The sequence below is a fragment of the Lagopus muta genome, chromosome 1, assembly GCF_023343835.1.
Source record: "Lagopus muta isolate bLagMut1 chromosome 1, bLagMut1 primary, whole genome shotgun sequence".
NCBI lineage: Eukaryota > Metazoa > Chordata > Aves > Galliformes > Phasianidae > Lagopus > Lagopus muta.
In genome coordinates, this window is record NC_064433.1 from 171,100,728 (window position 1) to 171,121,579 (window position 20,852).

At 39.4% G+C, this 20,852-nt stretch overlaps 1 protein-coding gene across 4 annotated transcripts in view; it reads left to right on the forward strand.

The window, feature by feature from the left end:
* DCLK1 (doublecortin like kinase 1) overlaps positions 1-20,852 on the forward strand; it is a 233,272-nt gene that overhangs the window by 181,965 nt on the left and 30,455 nt on the right. For all 4 annotated transcript variants that reach the window (XM_048948495.1, XM_048948485.1, XM_048948515.1 and 1 more), the window contains 5 exons: positions 3,538-3,622; positions 4,944-5,052; positions 10,497-10,554; positions 11,321-11,440; positions 16,976-17,122. In XM_048948495.1, coding sequence (XP_048804452.1) covers positions 3,538-3,622; positions 4,944-5,052; positions 10,497-10,554; positions 11,321-11,440; positions 16,976-17,122 — 519 coding nt within the window. The remainder of the gene's footprint in view (positions 1-3,537; positions 3,623-4,943; positions 5,053-10,496; positions 10,555-11,320; positions 11,441-16,975; positions 17,123-20,852) is intronic.

The window sequence follows — 20,852 nt, forward strand, 5'->3', positions numbered from 1 at the left end:
TCCATTCACATCAATGAGATGTGTGGTGTGTTGGCCATCTGTTATATAAACCCGAATAGGATCTGAAATCCTTACACCAAAGACCTGATTTTTTTATGCCATCGCTTTTATGGAGGTGTGCCATAAAACTGAGCATGTGCTGGCAACCTGTGCAAATGCACCCCTTTAAATCTGTGTAAAAGCGATGACATTTCAAGCACCTCAGCATGTCTTAAAATTAAAACAGCTAATTGCATTAAGGTCTGTGTGTTGAAGAGATTATACCATTGCCTAGAGTTTGTTTTTTCCCCCCATCTGTAATATCCCTAATGGGGTCCACAGCTGTGAGAGCAGCAGCATGTACGACAGACTGCCGCACGATTGGCAAGCCAACTGGAAGGAACACCAAGACCCACAAGGATTGCTGGACCCGGAGGGCTTTCAGCTTGTGAGAACAACGAGCTAATTAAAGTCTAAATAAACGAAATGTCCTTCTAGCTTAAGTAAAGATAAATAAATAAGTGCCTTTGTGTTGTTCCAGGGGGCTGAATAAAGACTAAAATACTTGTGTGTCACGTATACCTCTCAACGTCTCTTTTAATTGTGAAAGGTCCACGAGTACACTGCTGAGTGTATGCAAATGTACAGTTCATGCTTTCTTTTCATCTGTTGTTTTAATAGGAGGGGTTCAGCAAAGGTAATAAAATATATGCTTTCTGTATGTTTTTCACTTAGTTTAAAAATGAAGTTTCAGAAACCCAGTGTGTATATTTATGTGCTGCCTTAGCTGCTGTGCCCTTGCTATGGGTGGGCTGTGCTGCTCACACACTTGTGCTTGCACACAGCTCCCACTAAAGGTGCTGTGTGCTTTGTTTGCAGACCAGTGGTAGAGTGCATGCACTCAGTTCTGTCATTTTAGCATACCCACCCTAATGGAGTGATGCAAACATAGCATCAATAACAATTAAAAAAAAAAGAAAAAGGAATAGGGGTATACTTAAGAACTGATCTCATACTGATGATTTATTTTCTTTAAATTTTCCTTGAACGCATGTTTGCTAAATGTGGGCTAAGCACATATTTAGGAAGCTATAGCTAAGATACCTCGAAGTGTGTTTAATTATTTCATTTGTGTATAGGCCATTAAGAGTGTTTGTTGCAAGCACAACACTTGCTGAAGTGCTCTGCTGAAATGGGCGCTAGAAGGAATCTCAATGCAGAAGGACTGCAGTTGCAATTCTCAGCTAAACCAGAGCGTGAGGATCCTTGAGAAATTAGGTCCCCAAATAGAAATCTGGCTCTCTGTAGGTGCCTGTTCTGGGAAAATGTGGCCACCAAGTTATGTCCAGGTTTTAACATCTCCCATTCTTATAAAACAGAACATTGGATATGAGAATCTGTAAGGAAACATCAAATTGCCAAAGAAAGCTGCAGAGGGGTAGAGGCAGCAGTGCTGAACCTAACATCGACTGGAAAATGTGATTTCACCATTTAAAATGCAGAATCTGAATAGAATGCTTTGAGAATCTTTTGTGTGGTACCCTTTAAATGTCAAGTTTCATTCCTGATTGTGTATGCAACAAATACTGAACATTGTAATTCCTTTAGGAAAATGCTGTGGAGTGGAAAAAAGAAGTAAGAAATTGGATGTCTGGTCTATGAAAGCAAACTGAAACAGCAAAATGAGTAGAAAAAACATGTTTCTTCTGCTAATTTTACAAGCAGGAGTGTAAAGTAAACAATTCTCTGTGATTACGTGTATAGAAACAATGAAGTTCGAGTGTGACTTCTCCAAATCTGAGAGTTCATAGCATTTTCCTGCTTCCTTGATCCTCATCTGCTCATTTATTCAAAAATGAACCAGAGGTAAGTTGTAACTGAGATGTGTGGTGGAATTTAACGCAGGAATATCACAGACGTAAACATGTCCTAATCATGAGACGAGGGCTGCTGTGTCTTAGTGAACTGCATAAAACCAGTCTGTTGTCAGGAGGAAGCAGAAGTAGTCCAAAAAGTGATTAATGCAATTTTTGATTCCAGTCAAAGGTCAGAAGAAGTGCTTGGATGGATGAAAAGAAGGAGCTGGGCTTGATTAAAAGTTAAAAAAAAAAAAAAAGAAAAAAAAGAAAAACAGGCCAAGAATCTTTTAGTAGATGGGCTGCGCAAGCTCTGAGGATTACTTAGTGAAAAATAGGCTGAGTCCAGCCTTTGTCTAAATCATCTGACCTTAATCTAGTGCGGGAGAAATTAGAAGTAAGTCTTTTCAAATGATCTCAGCACACTGGCCAGCTTCTAGCACTGCTAACTCATTCACCCTGGCTCTGTGCTCTGCAAATTACTCAGCTGCTGCAGTTAGTTGTTCTTGCCGCAGTTGTCTGCTGTGCTCTGCAACAGCTTATGGAATGGGTCTGAAGGAGCTGTGTTACGTTTGTAAAGTGGATTGACACTCTGATTTGGGCATTTAGATACCCTGCAAACCTAGACGCTGTTCTGTGGCGTTAGCTGCATGTGGTACAGGCTACGGTTTGTGTAATAGAGTGCAGTGCTCTGTAATCTTTCAGCACACAAACTGTGTGAACCCAAGAAAGTTTTAGCCTTGGAAATCCCCTAAATATTTCTAACTCAATTTGCAACACAAGCACCTAAGAAATGCTTCTTTTTTCTTTAGCTTTAAAGGACTGTGGTAATATTTGTGATTGTTATGCAGTACAGGGTAAAAATTAGGGTTACATCAAGTCCATCTTGTGTCTGTGTATAGTTTCATCCATCCAGATATGTGATGAAGCAGTCTTCCTGAGTTACATAGCTAGATGTTGTAGTAACTGATGGACGGAAAGAGCTTCCCTCGTGTGATGCTGCCTGCTGTTTTTCTGTCATCCAGCCGGGGGGTCGAGATCACCTGGAGGCAGAAGAGACCTTCCTCCCCCCATTAGTTGTATAGCAAACTTAGACACTCAGTGCACAAAGGCTTAACACCAACACGCAGACTCATGCCTCAAGATGACTATATCCAATCACTTTATTTTCAGAAAATCAAACATTATAATATATATTACATTTTATTTTATATATATAATATATAATATATTTTATTTTCTCCATAAATTTTTGTAATGATTTTTCCTTTCTAGAACACGATTAGAGAGGACTTCAGCAGAAAGGGATTTGCAAAATGAGAAATTGTTCCTGTAAAAAAAAGCCAGCTTCAGTTGAAACAGATGTTTGTTCTTTGGTGCTTGCTAGGTTAATGATTGCTGATAAAACACTTCCCTGCCTGCAGAGGGCACACAGCTCCTCAGTTTTCCCCACAAAAAAATGTGTGTAGAGTAGGGAGAATCTGACGATCAACACAAAAGCATTGCCACACAGAATGAATTGGGGAGGCCTACACTTCAATGGGGCACCAAAGTGTAATTTCAGTGGAAAAACTGGACAAATATCTGCATATCACTCTGCAAAAGTGAATGGATACTTTACATACAGAACACCTGGGACACGCTGTGGGTATCGGTGCTCCTTAACAATCATTTGTTTTCATTTGTGTCTCTCCATTTCCAGAGCTCCCAACACAGTGGCTCCTCTACCTCATTAGCATCCACCAAAGTTTGCAGCTCTATGGATGAAAATGATGGACCTGCAGAAGGTAACATTTGAAGGCTGACATTTCAAAGCAGTCAATGTAGTGATAACAGCAGCTGTGTAGGAAATGAGTCATCCTTCCTGCCGGAGAAAGTGGGAGCATCACAGGCTGGATGACTCCCAGTTAGGAGGCTTGTCAGCCTTGACAGCAGTTCAGGTTCACTCCAGACCACATCTGATCTGAACATCCCTGTTCAGAGGTGTTTCTGGTACAGGATACTCTAGTTCTGCAGGTGACACAGTGCTGACTGGCTTCTTTCACTTTGCTTTTGTCTCATCTGTCATTGTTCTAAAGAGCATATGGTGATCCTGGGCCTTTGCTGAGCAATGGCCGGTCCCTTAGAGCTTTGACCAAGCTGGATGAGGCACAGTGGATGCTCTAGTATTGCCAGTTCACATGCACTTACAAGTGTGTATGGTGTTGTCTGACAGTAAGTCTTCATACTGCCTGTGAGCAAACTCAGCCCCCGTATGACATTCACTTTTAGTACTAAACTGGAACAAACAACAGAAAAATACATAGTTAAAAGGCTTCAGGAATGTAAATTCAAGTCACATTTCTGAGTTGTTTTTTTTTTTTTTGTACATTGTGGTATTTATATAGTAGCTTGTATCAGCTGCAATTTACTGCCAGCTTTTAGAGGCATGTTAGGTATTTGTAACACGCTATTTCAAATACATTTTAAAATAATAGTACATGAATGAGCACTAAAACACATGAAACTACAAACTTTTCTTATGCTCAGGCACTGTGTAATGCAATTTTACCTAAACATCTGGTGCCCAGGTTGCATGTGAGGTAGTATTATTGAGAACATTTGTTTAAAACCTAAATATTTAATATTGGGGGAGGGGAAGAACTAGCACTTAGCACATGAGGAGTTTTATGGATGTCTCAGTTTACAGGATGTAATAAAATAAGTGCTTGAGTGTTGGACTTCTTTGGTACATATATTTAATCATGCTGTGTCAAGGAGTTCCAAACCTTTTTGGAGGCTGGTCTGCGCTTGTGCAGTTCACAGAGGCCTTTTCATAATTAAAAAAATACAATTTTGGTTTTGTCCTGGGGGCATGGGGAATGGTAAACTATGTAACATTGGAATGGTGGTATGTTTGAGCCCCCAGAAGTCTTATTTTTCCTTACTGTATCTGTGTGAAACCTGTTGAGTATATACAATGTCAGCAGCATGGTTTCACTGTACAGTAAGTGAGATACTGACTCTGAATGGTTTCCAGGCTCCTAAACTGTAGCCTTAAAACGTATGTTATGTGCAACATCTGTGTTTCCTTCACTAACAATAAAAATGTACTAATGATTCTTTCAGAAGTGTTGGAGGAAGGTTTCCAGGTTCCAGCATCGATAGCAGAACGATATAAAGTTGGAAGGACTATAGGAGATGGAAATTTTGCTATTGTGAAGGAGTGTATAGAAAGGTGAGAAGGATAATTTGCTTATTACTGTAAAAGCAATCATTAATGTCATGCCTTTTCTAGATCATGTCTTTATTCGTAGAATATAGGACGTGTGGAATAAGGTAATGTCTCAATACCAGATGGAAAAACGAGACTAATGCTCTCTCATGTGAAAACAGAGTGAGTCCAAGGACAATCTATAAATTCAAATTTTTGTGGGTTTTGTGTTTTTTTTTTCAACTGCACACAACATAATTTTACCAGTTCTTTGTGTTATATTTTTCCTGCTTCACTGAAATAACATCTTTTCTTGCACAATATCTTTGCAACTTGCCATTTGTGGTAGGCCAGTGAAAAAATTACATGTAGGAGCATTCTGTAAAGATGTTAGGAAGCTTTGTGTGCTATTTAGTGGCTATGGAAAGCACAAAAAGATGGCTTCAGAATCATCTACTCTGACATCTGATGTTGAAGAGTAACCTCTTCCATGTCTTTCTTTGGTAGAATGTGCATCTAATCTCCTTGTTTTGTAGTGAGGTCAACATCTAATTTCTTCAGTGCTCTTCAGTTAGAAGGGGAGTACAGTTGCCCTGAAGACAAACAGACTAATTTTAAACATCCACGCTAAGTTAGAGAAGTCACAAGACTCTTCTAATGTCTGTGTTGCTGAAGGTGGCCAGGTTGACCATCTCAGGTGTCAGATACTAAATTTGTTCAGATGAATCTTGCCCACTGTCTTTGAACTGAGTCAAACCACCATTTCGAGTCTAAAAAAAAGAAGAGAACAAAAGACAGAACTGCAGGTGCTTCTTGATGGTATTGTTAAACAAATAGATAACTTGGGGTTAAAAAGCCAGAAAATAGACGTACCTGAAGCGATTTTAAGATTATTCATGTTAGATGGTAGCAGTGTAGAAAAAAACAAACAAACGAAAAAAAAAACCAAAAAACCATCCACCCACAAAACGACTGGAGCTGGAAATGTCTGAAAGAAAGAACAATAGAGATGTTGAGTTCTGATAATAAAATTCCATGAATGAAATGTTATGTCCTCTATTATCATATCCTAGACTTACAGAAGTCTGTAACCTCTCCTTTGGGCTAGATGAAAAACCTTTTGCCACAAATGTGATTTTAATCCTAGAGAGTAAGTCAAGGATAGACCTTATGGCAGATGATGATAAATTACCTTGGCTTGGAAAAGACAGATCCCAGTCTGTATATGAAAGTGTCTAGCTAGTTGGAGATTGTTAAGGTAGCTCTCTGGGGAGAAGGAAGAGTATCATCCCACAGTGTGCTTGTGGGACTAGCCAAGACTCTTGTGAGGCTTTTAGAGCTCTTTCAGAGTGTGATCCTGGAGGAGCTGCTTGTGCAGATAGCCATAACTACTCATATCAAACTCCAGGGTCTGAGGGCGGAGCTGGAGAACTAACATGGAAACCTGAGGGAAGCAGGGCAAAACAGTATGAAAGCAAGAAAGCACAGTACAGCCTTATGGATTGAAAAAGAGGCATGGGTGAAAATGTATCATTAAGAAAAGAGAAAAAGGCAAAATAAAAATAAAGTACTGACTGAGAGAATGAGTTTGCATGATGGAGTAGTGCTTTGTGGCTTTGATACAGCTGAAAATGTTGATTGTGCTGAGGCAGTTCAAATGGTCTAGTGTGCCTCACCACCATTTCTCAAGTTGAGAGAAGAGATGAACAATACTAAACACAGGTCCCACTACAGTTAAAAATAACATTAACATGCCCCTCACTGCAAGAAAGATATTGAGGCCCTGGAACGTGTTCAAAGGAGGGCAACAAAGCTGGTGAGGGGTCTGGAACACAGGCCATATGAGGAGAGGCTGAAGGAGCTGGGAATGTTCAGCCTGGAGAAGAGGAGGCTCAGGGGAGACCTCATTGCTCTCTATAACTTCCTGAAGGGAGGTTGTAGTGAGCTGGGGGTCGGCCTCTTCTCTTGTGTCATTAGGGATAGGACCAGAGGGAATGGCTTCAAGCTACGGCAGGGGAGATTCAGGCTGGACATCAGGAAATATTACTTTTCAGAAAGAGTGGTCAGGCACTGGAATGGACTGCCCAGGGAGGTGGTGGAGTCACCGAGCCTGGGGGTGTTCAAGGAAAGACTGGATGTTGTGTTGAGGGACATGGTTTAGTGGGAGCTACTGGGAATAGGTGAACGGTTGGACTGGATGATCTTGAAGGTCTTTTCCAACCTTGGTGATTCTATGATTCCATGATTCTAATTATAATGTCCTGGAGAGCTAAAAGGAAAGCTGTTCCCTGTCCTCCTGTGTATCGTCCAAGTCCCTGGAGTATCCAGTAACATGATATATCTAGTGGGTGTATGTTAAACTAGCCCAATTACTCAAATAAATAGTGCAGTTCCCAAATAAATACTCTTATTGTCTCCAAGCCATACCATTCTACAGTTTGCATATATATCAGAGAGATACAATTCTGAAAGAGCTTGAAAGTCAAAGCAAAATAGATTTCTGTTAGTTTTCACTTCTAAAGCAGAATACACTTGCTTGTGTGGAAGGTGAAATTCAAGGCTCAGAGAATAAATTAAAGTGTGTGTAAAACAATTTCAAAAGCATTCTTCACAGTCTTTCTAAGCAACAAACACCTCAGTTCAAAATCTGATTTGCCCATCACTTGTAGAACCATAACTGATGGGGTGATACTTGGGACAGAGGTCTTTTCCACTTTTTGCTGTTGTACAGTTCCTGTGTGCATTAGACTTCAAAGGAATAGCACTGCGAGGTGTTAAGCAAGTACGAATGAGTCTTGTTATACATCTCCACTGATCCCATGGATGTGCCTTATCCATAGCTGTGTGAGCTGGTTGGCCATTCCACCCCTTGAAATGCATACAAAGGCATTTTCTTCCTGCCGTGAACGATTCAAACAGAAATCAAAAATGATCTTCAAAATATTGTGTCGATTTCTGCGTGCCGTTCCACGCATTCTTTATGGTCCTGGATGTGCACACACATACACCATCATAAATAATGCACTCACAAAAGTAACGAAGATAGATTTTTGCTTCTCGCACAATGGATCTCTCTGTGAACTTTGAGCCTTTCAGCAAAAGGCTGAAGCACTGGGGAGTGTGCCCCAGAGCCTTTCTAAGAACTGTAGGCCCAATGCTACACACTGTGCTAATGCTGTGCTTCCAGACTCTAGTCCAGTGGTAACGTGTTTTGTGCTTCATGTGCACTTTTTTATTGTTCAGCTTAAGTAATAGGTGAGAGGTGATATGATACGCCCATTTCACTTGGCTTTCTGGCACTGCCATGCATGTTTTTTGGCAGATCTGTAAGTTATGGAGGTTCCTGGGCTGCTGACAGCCTGTGGCTCTGCAGCTTTTAGGGGAAAGGATTTGCATTATCTTCACTTTAATTTTATTTTTACTAAAACAGAGAGCAGTCAGAGTTGTCAACTGCTCATTATATATCTGCTCCATCGTATGCGCAATTTGTCCTGTGGTGTTTTCATATGTGTTCATTTTTAACTTTCAGATACTTCCAAATTCTGACATTTCCTCACTAGCTCATATTTCTCAGTGTTTGTGAGTACATGTAGTCTCTGATGGCCAACAAAAACCATCAATTTCCTTTCTCATGACAGAAAGGAAGCATTCCTAGGGCAACCAAGGAGTTTGAAAGACACTCCTACTGAAAGAGAGCGTATTTTATCTGAATTTGGACAGCAGATATCTTAATTTCTAATATAACTTCTGCTACCTCCTTTCATTGCCCAGAAATAGTGCAGATAGCTCTGTGTGTCCTTTTCTCTGAGTTGGTGTGTAGCCACCAAGCACCAACACATGGAATTAAGACCTCTAGTAGGGAAGTACAAAAGTTTTATTTTTTCTTTGCTCAAACCATGTTGTATTCCTTTTCCAAGGAACAGCAGCATCCACTGTGATTCTTTTTGCACTCATTTAATTGGCGTCTCAGTCTATAGACTGTCTTTGCTCTCCCGCTGACCTCAAAACTTGAATATCTAGCTACCATACGTTTGTTTTTTTATGCTCTTTGCTACTGTCTTCATGGCCCTTAGTGCCTACATCACCGCCAGAAGATACCTCCATGTTTAAATATGGCAATGAAAATGCCCAGTCATTTTGGTAATGCAATACTTCCAGCCAGAACTCATTTTGCCTGTCCTGGCTGACAAGCTGTGCACAGTTTCATACCTATTCAATTCTCCATTTAAATTCCATATCAGTTTAATGAATTAATTATCAATTTAACCTTTTTTTTTTTTTTTAATTAAAAAGTTATGGAATCAGGGAATGGTTTTGATTGGAAAGTACCTTACAAATCATCCAATTCCACTCCCCTTCCCATGGGCAGGGACAGTACCCACCAGAGCAGATTTTCCAAAGTCCCATCCAGCCTGGCCTTAAACACCTCCAGAGATGGAGCATTCACAGCTTCTCTAGGCAGTCTGTGCCAGTGCCTCATCGCCCTTGTAATGAAGAATTTCTTCCTAATATCTAATCTAAATCTCCTCTCTTTTAGTTTAAAGCCACTAACCTTTGCTTTATCATTGTACTCCTTGATAAATATCATCTCTTAATCTTGGGAGGTCATTTTTTAATTTATGTTTTGGTCCAAACATGCATCTAAGTGCAATGTAAATAGACTTATGCAAACTGTTTTGACTTTTATTACAAAAGGGTTTCAGTGACAGCTTTTCCCCATATTGCCCATTCTTCATTTAACCTCATAGTAAAACTAGATCTTGCGAACAGAACTTCTTGTTTTCAAACTTACAGCCTTACATTAGGTTTGTAACTTGATAAAGAAATGAAAATTGATTCTATGAACTTGTCTATAAGCTTCATTTTCTATGCTAGTATTCTATAATAAATATGCATGTAATAGCAATAAATATTACAAAGTTTCCAAAAAATACCACCCAAAAGGAAATTGGATCTTAATCTGAATCAATTCTCTATAATGACTTATTGTCACCAGAACCTTTCATATTCTGTTTCATTAACATCATATTTAACTCTGCTAGATAACAAATTTACTGAATACATTATTGCAAGGATTTTTATCTTAGCAGTTATGAGTGCAGATGTACAAGGTGAAAAATCAAGTCTTTTCTGCACTCATATGTTTTGCTTAATGGAGAACCAAACCTTCCGTTTTTGAGAAGGCTGAGATCTCTAAATAATATCAAGTTTTATACAAAACTGCAGAAGAAAGATGAGAAACCACTGTAAAATGAAAAAATGAAGATTTTGCTTCAAAATATTGAAATGTCTATATGTCAAAAAAAAATCAAATCTGAGCTTCATTTTTTGATAAAACAACTACTTGAACAAAATTCTAGCCTCGGCCTAGTGATGATTAATAATGTGCTCAAATGATGGATAAAAGCTTGACTTTGAAAAATATGCAGTGATTGAACATCACTTTTTTTTCTTTTCTCTTTCCTCAGATCAACCGGTAGGGAGTATGCTCTGAAGATAATCAAAAAAAGTAAATGCAGAGGAAAAGTAAGTGAAAATTTTGAATGAGACCAAAACTTTTTTTTTTTTTTTTTTTTTTTTCAAGAAACATTTTATGAGAGATTGGTTTGGGAAACTGTTCATATTTATCTTCTTCCTGGCAAGAGTTACAATCTTCTTGGCTCAATCCTTTGCCAGCCAGCCATCTTGAGACCCTTGGAGTATCAGTATTAAAAACTTGAAGGTGCCTTTCAAGATGCATGTGTTGATTTAATTTGATTGGTTGTGCCTGGGTACACTCACTCCTCTCACTCTTGACCTCTGTAATTATGTCTGCTACCTTTCTTAATCCCAGATACTACAGAAAACAGCAGAATAATAATACTAATTGTAAAAACGCTGGTCAGTATCAGTGGGCTAATCAAACTGATGCCAGCTTTATAAAAAATGAATTTATTACATTTTAGAATTTTATAACAAAAAATTACCTGAAAAAATGCAATCATATTACTAGCGGAATGCTTTTGCATTGGAGAAGAAGATTTAAAAGCTTCCGTGCTTCCTTTTTTCTGTGTCAGAAATGTCTTTTCTTGTGTTTCATTTTCTGTATTCTTAGTTCTTTTTTTAGTTATCACACTGATGATGTTCCTAGATTAGTCTCTTCTGTATTGCCAGAGGCACTATCAATAATCATTCTAAACAAACCCTGAAGAACCCTCACAGGTCCCAGTGTTCTTTGCATTTTCCACTGTACATGGAAGTGAAAAGTTTTCCCACCAATCTGTAGTCATTGAAAATTTCTTTTGTGTGGCAGGAGCACATGATCCAGAATGAGGTGTCCATTTTAAGACGAGTCAAGCATCCCAATATTGTACTTCTGATTGAGGAGATGGACATGCCAACTGAGTTATACCTTGTCATGGAACTTGTAAAGGTGAGTGTTTTGGAGTTAAACTGCTTGCTAAAGATTGTCTTAACCTTATTCAGAAATTGTACTGGTACTAAAGCTTAGTCAGAATCATAGCACTGTGTCATGATGCTTATAATGCATGGGTCTCATCCAGTGCCCTACTGAAAGATGTGTAACCCACAGTCAAATTTTTTTACAGCTTTGAAATACGTACACATCTACCTTTCTGTCATGCTCAGAAATGCCCTATTGGAAATGACCAGTTTTACTTACTCCTCCAAAAGTACTCTCTTTTAAAAGTTTCTCTTAAGCAAAAGGCATCTTCCATGAAATGAACTGAAAGTACCCCCACTCTGATAAGATGTAAACATCAAAAATACTATATTATTTGATAAAAGAGTTTAATTTTATGAACCTATGCTAAATATAGACAATATTACTTGACTGTTTTCTCCACTGATTTATATTAACATATTGTCAGGTTTCCATCCTTGATAATAACCTAAATTTCAGCTGCAGGAAGTGGGGGAAGTGAAGGAGAAAACCTATTTAAAGCATGACTGTTCTGAAAAGTAAATGCAGCATTTTATATTTGGAGCCCTATTTATTTCTTCATTGTAACTCCCAGATTTTATTTATTCAAACTAGATTTTGAAACTTCATCCAGGTCATCTCTTGCCCTTATACTGTCAAAAACACAATGTATGAGGTCTGAATTTAGCTCTCGGTTCTGATACTAATACACCAGTATGTCACTGTGCATAAAAGGTGGTGAAATACTTTTGAGTAAATTATCCAAATAAGATCAGAAAATCATGGAGGACATGTTGTCCTCCATGCTTATTTTAACAGAATACACCTGCTTTTCACATTCATAATGGAAGTAGCAATCCTTCCTTCCTTAGCTATTTGAGAAGGAAATCTTTCTAGCATCCACTTCTCCTGTGTCTTGATCAGCAAGTTGTCCTGGGACAATCTTTCAGGCCCGCACCTGGGAAATCTACTGATTTAAGTGTTTAAGGAAAGCATTGCAATAAGGAAGCCCTTGCTGTGCAGCAGCATTTGTGTGCAGATCTGGTGTCTAAGTATGCTCAACGCTTGAGAGCAAGGCAGGTACTATGAACCCTGGGACCTGGATCACTTCCATTTGAATTAAAGGCATGATCACCTTCTGTAGTCATCCTCTGTATCTATGGTGAGAAATAGGCATTAACAGAGATGGTGAGAGATTTTGGAAAGCAGGGCTGCTCTCTGCAGTGCTTTGCACTGGTTGCAGGTGGGATGCTCTTAATGTAGGCCCCTCACTGCGAGGTTTGGTAGGATGATCCCAAGTCCAAGTGTTACTTCAAGAACTTCTTGAGTAGGAGAGAAAGGAGAATTAAACATATTTTGTTCAGTCTCTTCTCTCTTGTGGTGTCTGGCAGCAGCAGTGACACTGCCAGGTTTCCAGTGCAGCATTGCACTTACCTGCTCTCTGTAAAGCTGCTGTGCTGCCAGGCAAGGGGCCATCAGGCATGGCCATGGATGGATGTCCGCAGATAATTTCTATTTTTGCAACAGGCTGAGAAAGCTTGTTATCCATAGAAAGCTCTGGTTACACTCCATCCTCCTGGGTGCTCAGGAGGTGGCCGTGTTGTCCTCATGGGTTTGAGCCTGGCTAAGGTCTGCTTGTCTGGAGAGGTGCTGTGGAGCTTGCAGCCCAGCTAACCCTGCTGTCAACTGCCTCCAAGCTCTGAGGAAGCACACTGGGATGTGCTGGTGACAAGGAATGAATGGGGTACTCAGCGTCTCTGTTTAGTCTCTGTTGGAGAGGTTAAAACCTACCAAAAAAGCAAAATGCTTACACTCTTACACTGTGAAAGCCACTATGCAGCCATTCCCAGAAGAATTTTCCCACCTTCTCCATATGCACAGCCCTCTAAAGCAGTTGTGAGTGCAGTGCAAAATAGCACAGCTGGCATTAACCATCACTATTTTGATCATAATTACTGCTCTTTGTTATGGTAAGTGAGCTCACTGAGATCCATGCTACTGCATATTTTTACCAGTGTTCAAGACATCTTGCATCTTCGAGGGTACCTCGAGTACTCTTGCACAATGTTGTAATCTAGTGTAGCCATCGCTTCAGTCTCTATCAATCAATCTTTCATCTTGGCCCCATGAGGTGTGCTAAGAAGTAAAAGCTGTGCCTTGTCTAACATGCCAAGACTTAAGCACATAGCCGGTTTTATGGGTGCAACCTGCTGTGCTATTCATGCTTGAAAAATGTTCAAACTGTATCCCCAGCGAATTTTTAATCAAAGTCCTACTCAGCTTAATAAGAGAGGAAGAGACCAAAAACTCTTTCAAAACGATTACTGTAAAAAAATCATACAAAGAAAACTATCAGTTATTTTCTGGAAAAATCTGTTTTCTTGCACTCTTTGTTTTTTGCTCTTCAGGGTTGCTGAAAATAGTAAGATATCTGTAGTCTTAGATATGCAGTAGAAGGGCTTTGTACACATTATATAGTTTTTGCATCCTAGAGAGCATTGTTCTCATGCTCTTTACTTTTATGTGGAATAATAGAAGAAATCGAGAAGAAATATCCTACTCCTGGGAAGTTTGCTTTCTATGAAGCAAACATCTATTCCTTAATATTTAATTGGGGAAAAAAGCCGTGCTGTATTCCACGGGCAACAGGGAAGGTATTTCTGGGAAGACATTAATTGTTAATTCACCAATTGCTGACTGTTACCATTTCATAGTGTGCACTGTTAGAACTGATTAACCATCTGTTATTGACTGACTTTTGAAGAGCTGAGTTTAAATCAAACTCACAGACAGGAAAGAAATTCAAGGAGAAAAGGCTTGATACTGCAGAGCACGGTTTCGGTTAATGCCACCCTGTATTAATTGGTAGTAACATGCTTGACATAAGTGACTGCTGCAAATACCGCCCTCGCTTCGTGGCAGTTAGAGCATTCATTGCTTTGTAAAGTGTAAGAAAAAGCACTTCATAAATACAAATATAAACACATTGCAAATGGTGCTTGTAAAAGGAAGCAAAGTCCTGGCTTCTGGCACGCTGCCTCTTTACACAGCGAAACAAAATTGTTATTCAAACCTAACAGGGGTTTGGCCAATTTAACAAGCAAGATTTATTACAGAGTTTCCTTTACTGCTCCAGGATATGATTTCACTTTTGCAGAAAAGAAAAAAAGAGATAGATTATATCATTTACATAACAAGGTAATAAATAAATAATTGGTTACTGTACTTCCAAGTACACTTCCTCATGTGCACAGATGATAAAAACTGCATTCAGATGTGCTGGTCTGATTTCACTCCTGAACACAGGATTTAAGACTGAAATGTCAGCCTGAGCTCACCCCTTGTGCCTGAATAAATGATAGGGACCCGCTGTGTGAATCAGCTAAGCAGAACCTTGCAGGGTAAAGTGCTCTTCAGGGACGGGGAAGTCTGAAAAACATTCCGCCTGATACAGCTGTCAGCTGTGTTAACTCTTTCCAGGATGTCACTTCTCTCTTAACTGCAGAGAGTCTCACAGGCTAACTATACCTTCTTTTCTTTCCAGACTACCTGGTGAGAAACTTCACTTGCTGGAGAAAATGATTCTGCTTCAGATTAGCTTGGCTGCCTATGTACTCTGCATCTTCTCTTATCTGGAGTTTGAGTTCTCCTTGCACATGAACATTTGTTCTTTTTCTTCTGACTTCACAATGAAATCTTCCCTTCTCTTTCTAAGTTTCAGCTTCTTTCCTTCTTGTCCTTCACATCTCAGCTCAGACTGTTTTCTTTGTTTTGAGACAGATCCTTTGCTGATGTTATGAACACTTCTCCTGAGCATCTGGAACATATTAGATAAGACCAAAGATCTGTCTAATCCACGACCTCATGTTAAAAAGCAGCTGGTACAGGGGCTTCACAGGAAGGAGCGTAGGGAAGATAGATTATTTATCCCACATATTTTGCCACATGCTGATATCTAATACTTAGGGATCAGGTAATGCCATAGTATTGTACTTTTGCCAAATATTTGGCCTTTCTCTCTAATCTTGTATCTGGTTTAACTTGCCTTTTTCTTCCTCCTTTTCCTTCACACTATGTACCTTGATGTATCTTCATCAGTCACCAGCCAGAGCAGGAGGTTCTGATGCAGTCCAGATTTGACAGTCTTTGGCTGCAAGCACTTTCCAAAGCTGGAGTTTGGCATCTGCGGTGGGAATAAACCCACCCTGGCAGTCTTCAGCTGCATCTCAACAATGCTGATTTTTCAGTAGTTTTAATTTTTTGTTTTGTGTTGTACTTAAAACTAATGGCTGTTTTCTCAGGTTCAAGCCTTTAGTGGTTGCCTTTTCCTACCTTTTTCTTCGTAGCCTTGATTTCTGGAAATATTATTTTCATTTCTCCTTGTTCCTTATTTCTCTGAGTGAAAGCAATGCTTTAGTAACCTGCAGCTGAGCCTTAAAAAAGCCACCAAATATCTCGAGGTTGATGATAAAATCATGAGAGTTGGCAAAAGCTGTGACTTTTCCATTGCCCTCAAAAAGTCCCTTCCATTTCTTCACAGTGCAGTTTTCTGTGGTGTATTTTTTCTCCTGATGTTGTGACTGCAGCAGCATTTTTTGCATTCTTTTTGCAGAATTATCCATTCCCTATTCTTGTTGTTGTTTCCTTTATGGTGCTGCTTTGGTTTTGGCCAAAGGCCAGAAATGAGTAATGCGTCTCAAAAGATATTTGTTTTTTCCTCTGTTCCATCACACTTCCACCTTAATCTCTACTTTAAAACTATTTTTTTTCAGTCTTTCTCCAAACACTCACACATTCCTATTCCTGCTTGCCATCTCAGCCCTGACAGAGTCATCCAACTGCAATGGCTGCCTCAAGTCCTGCTTTGTGGACTTCCACTTAATATTCCTTCATTTCTTCTTTTTCTCATTTTTCTTTCATCAGCAGTAACTTTCAGCTGAATTAGACAGCATGTCGACCTGGAAATGGTACAAGTTGCCATCTATATTTATAGCTAAGGTGAACTATTGATGTAAATCCTAAAATGTCTTACAGTATAATTTTGCCATATATACTGGCAGGTAGCTGATCTGAGTGTTATTCAGAGTTTCTTCATCTTTCTGGGGCTTAGTCAGGCTTTACACAAAAATGTGGTGTCAGCCTGTTTGTAATTATAATAAAAATGGCAAGAGCTGGTATGCAGCATCATGACAGGCAGGTATGTAGGCATGCCAGAAATTTGCAACAGGGACCCAGAATAAAAAGGTTGGCAAGCACTGAACATGTTACAGGAGCAGCATCAGGTGGGAACAGTTTGCAGTGGAGACTCCAGCCCCATGGCTGTCCAACTGAGCGGTGGCAAATGGTACTGAATTAGCGATACGTTCAGCTGCCGCCATGGGAGGTGTCATTACATTGCGTAAAGCAAGAAAACTGCTTCTCCTCCTTCTCCTCAACAAATAATACTCACTGACGTTCCCTCAATTTTTTTTTTTTCAGTCATTACACAAATAATGTTACTTATATGCTGTGGTCATTTTGCTCCAGGGAGGAGATCTTTTTGATGCTATTACTTCCACCAACAAATACACAGAGCGGGATGCCAGTGGGATGCTTTACAATCTGGCCAGTGCCATCAAATATCTTCACAGCCTGAACATCGTTCACAGGGATATCAAGCCGGAGAACCTCTTGGTGAGTGAAAATTCAGCTTTCAGTATTGTTGATAACTTAGAAGTGTGTGAGAGTCGGTCTGCATTTTTCTCTCCTTCCAGATATGCCCCAAGTTTATTTCAGGCTTTTAAGTCATTTAGTTTTAATCTTAGCATTGTAAAGCTCTCCTAAGATTAACAACTAACACAAAAAAGCCCCTAACATCAGTTGGTATGTCTAGACTGTTCCCCAGGACGCAGCAACAGGATGATTTTAGTGATCACTAGAAGTGAACTTTTAGTGAGCTGCTGTGTAATCTCAGACTTCACATAAATACAAAGGAGTGGTGTCCCCGATAGACCACTCTGTATGTCTGCAGCTGCTTAAGCAATTAGCAGCAGCTCAGTTTTACCAAGATTGTATAAATGTTGTGCCCAAATCATGTGCTATGTCAGAGCAGAACCAGGATGACACTTCTAAATCCTTCTCTGCCAAATAATCCTATAGAACACTATAGACATTTCTTTGAGTTTTCCTTTTTCTCACTGAATCTATATGAGCGTTATCCACTGAAGACAATGAAAACAATGCCCTGATGGCTAGTCCTCCTGAGTTTTTGTTTTCTTGAATGCAGAAGTTGTGTTCTCAAGCTGATTTCATTTCATTTCTTCCAATGAATTAATTTCTCTTAATTACGTCTGGCATGTTCCAGTAGGAAGATATCCCAATTCTTCTACAAGCATAGAACAATGTTAACAAGACCTAGAATGTCAGTTCCCTCATCCCTGTGCTGTCTGCCGTGTGTTTAGCACTGCTCGAGGCTGAGAAGGTTTTATGGGAAAGCTGACTCAGGTAGATCTTGACAGAATTCCAGGGAATTGGATTTTTATAGTTGAGGCTCGTCTAGCAGTAGATACCTCCATAGCTCTGGCTGAGGAAGTAGTCTGGCCTAATTTTGCAGAAACTGCTAAAAACTTGTGCAGAAATCTAGTTAGAAACCAGTGATTGATACTCCTTTAGCAGCCCTTGGTGTTCACAGGTGGCTGCATGCAGAGGTTATGGCAGTCACACGTCAGCATTCATTAACACTTTGACAAGGGAGGTGCAGTAATGTCTTGGTGCAGGGGATTGTCTTGAGATGTCTCTAAATTCCTGGCAGCAGCAGAATGAAACTTATGGGAATGAGAAGAAAGTTGACAGGAGGTGGGGACAACAAAGAGAGAATAAAATCTTCCAGCCCAGCCATCTCTGGAAATGCCCACTACCGTGGATAATCATGTTGTTTTCCACTGTAGCCAAATTGCTTACGAGGATTTTTCCTGTGTGGTATGTATGCATAGGTACTACATTGCAATTGATACTGTGCAGTGAGTGTGCAGTACTTCACTCTTTACAACGTCATAACCATAACAGCCAGCATTTGACTAACAAATTTTCTAAGGTTTATCACGTCTTTGAAAGAAATGAATTGTTTTGGAAGACAGCTTTTGAGCCAGGGTTAGTTGGGTTCTGACTCTGTCTCTGGCATTGGCTGCCCATGGGCTTATGTATTTCTTAGGCCCTACTTTGACCTTCTTACCTGCTACATGGGGTGGTACTTCTTGTATCACCAGTCTGCCATTGGAGTTATTTTCTTGGAATTTATAAAATGCTTATAAGCTGGCCTAACAATCAGTGTCCAAGATTTTAGGGTATGCTGGTTATCTGTGATTTTTTACCAACATGCACATTTTTATTCTCTGGAGGGTGCCTTCCATGCTTTAATTGGAACATTTTTCATAATTGCTGCTATTTAGCACGTTTATTTTGTCAAGTCATGGGGATGTCTTTATAGCCATATAATAAACCCTAGAGAACAACTTCTCTGACTGTTGCCATCTGCAGTGATCACAAGAGCAGCTTAGAAAATACTGACAGTCTTTATAGTAATAGGATACATATGGTGGTACACAATTATGTGTGGCTGCATTCAATTAGTGTTGTACAATTACACAGTTTTACTGCTTAGTTAAAACAGTGAAAGCACTACATAGAGGGTAATTTGCACTAATTCCCATTTCTTTAATTGCCCTTTGGTATTTAAATGCAGTAGAACATATATAGCGTTTGTTCTGAATAACACAAGCATTAAATTATCTTTCACATTCCTTGACTGGCAAGGAACATACCACAGCTTTAAGATGGAATCCTTTTTATATGGAGTTATAACAGGGTAAGCAAAAGTTACTTTGTTTGGTTTTACAAGTCAAGTGAAGTAGCTTTCCAAGGAAAGTAGTTCCTGAAGACAGGTGGAGCAAAGTACAAGAAAATGCACAGTACCAAACTTCCTCCATTGGTAAATATTGCCAAACAAGCCTTTTCCATAAATAATTTCTGGTATATATAAGGTTCAGACTGTTAATGGAGGAACCTTACAGATGATCAGTAGGTCAGCACAACTCAGAGCATGAATTACAATAGGATATGCTAATTAGACTGAATTCAGCTCTTAATGTTCTAAGTGAACACTTTACATTTTTCAGCAAGTGAATATTTAAAGCTCTAGTCTCTAGCCTTTAATTAAAACTGTTGTTGAAATTAGATTTATTACAGCCATTTCAAGGAGCACTTTCTTTAGTTTCAGGAACCAGATGTATTTAACAATCTGTGTTTTTAATAAAACCATAATTGCTTTTCTTTTTTTTTCTCCAAGCCCATCTTTCTTCTGGTTTAGCAGCGAAGAAATATGAATCTATATCAAAATGTTGGTCCTTTTAAAGATTCAGTTTTATTGTTGAAAATAACATAAATAAAAGAATTCTGTGCATTCTAAATGTCAACTTGTGACTGTATTGTATGGTAGTGGTGATTCAGGACAGAGGGGGAGTTCCTCTCGAACCCACAAATGACGAACAGTAACAAAGGAGATGCTTAGCTATGGGATTTTATTTTATTTTATAATAGAGTCAAGTATTTCATTTTTGCACTAAGTGAACCATTCAAGGGTCCATTGCAGAAAGCACTGAATTACTTAAGAAAATTTTGCTCTGCAAAAACTTGCAGACAAGTTTGATATTTGATGCAGGACTGACTGAGATGGGTATTAAGGGTGATGTTGTTTTTGATCGTGAAGTGTGATATATTCTCATTTTCTCAGGCATTACTGGTGATTGTTTTCATGGTATCACTGGGCAAGCCAGACTGTATGGAGCTTTAATTTGGATTGCAAAATAATAACGTGATGTATCTATGCTTTAAGAAGCACTCCCAAGACCCTTTCCACTTTCTAAGGTGTGATGGTAAATAGCATTAACATGCATCATAGACAGTTTCAAAACAGGCAGCAAAAACCCAAAGTAATAGTCGGGTTAAAGACAGATTCATAGTGCAGTGTGTAATTTAGATTAGTTTCAGTCTGGTTTAAGCATTTTCTGCATGTTTTCAGTGTTTGTAGGTTTGTGTTTGTTCTTTTGCATTGTGCTAGATTTTCAAATGTGTATTTTTTAATGAAGTTTCTAGCTTTTCTTGTTTCTTAATCGCCCTTCACACCCATGCAAACCCCCAAAATATCATGTTCTCTGAAGACCACGTGTGTTTTAAGGGCAGATTTTTAGGTGTTCTCATTATCAGCCCAGCGTATGTCCGCTGATGATGGTGGGAACACATACTGCTGGGAGACTGGTGTTAGGCCGTCATGCAAGGAGAGGACTGTTGCGGGTGTGCATCTGTTGTTACTATCAGTTGTGTTGTTGATCACTGTTGTGTTATCTAAAAACATGAAATCCCCATGTGA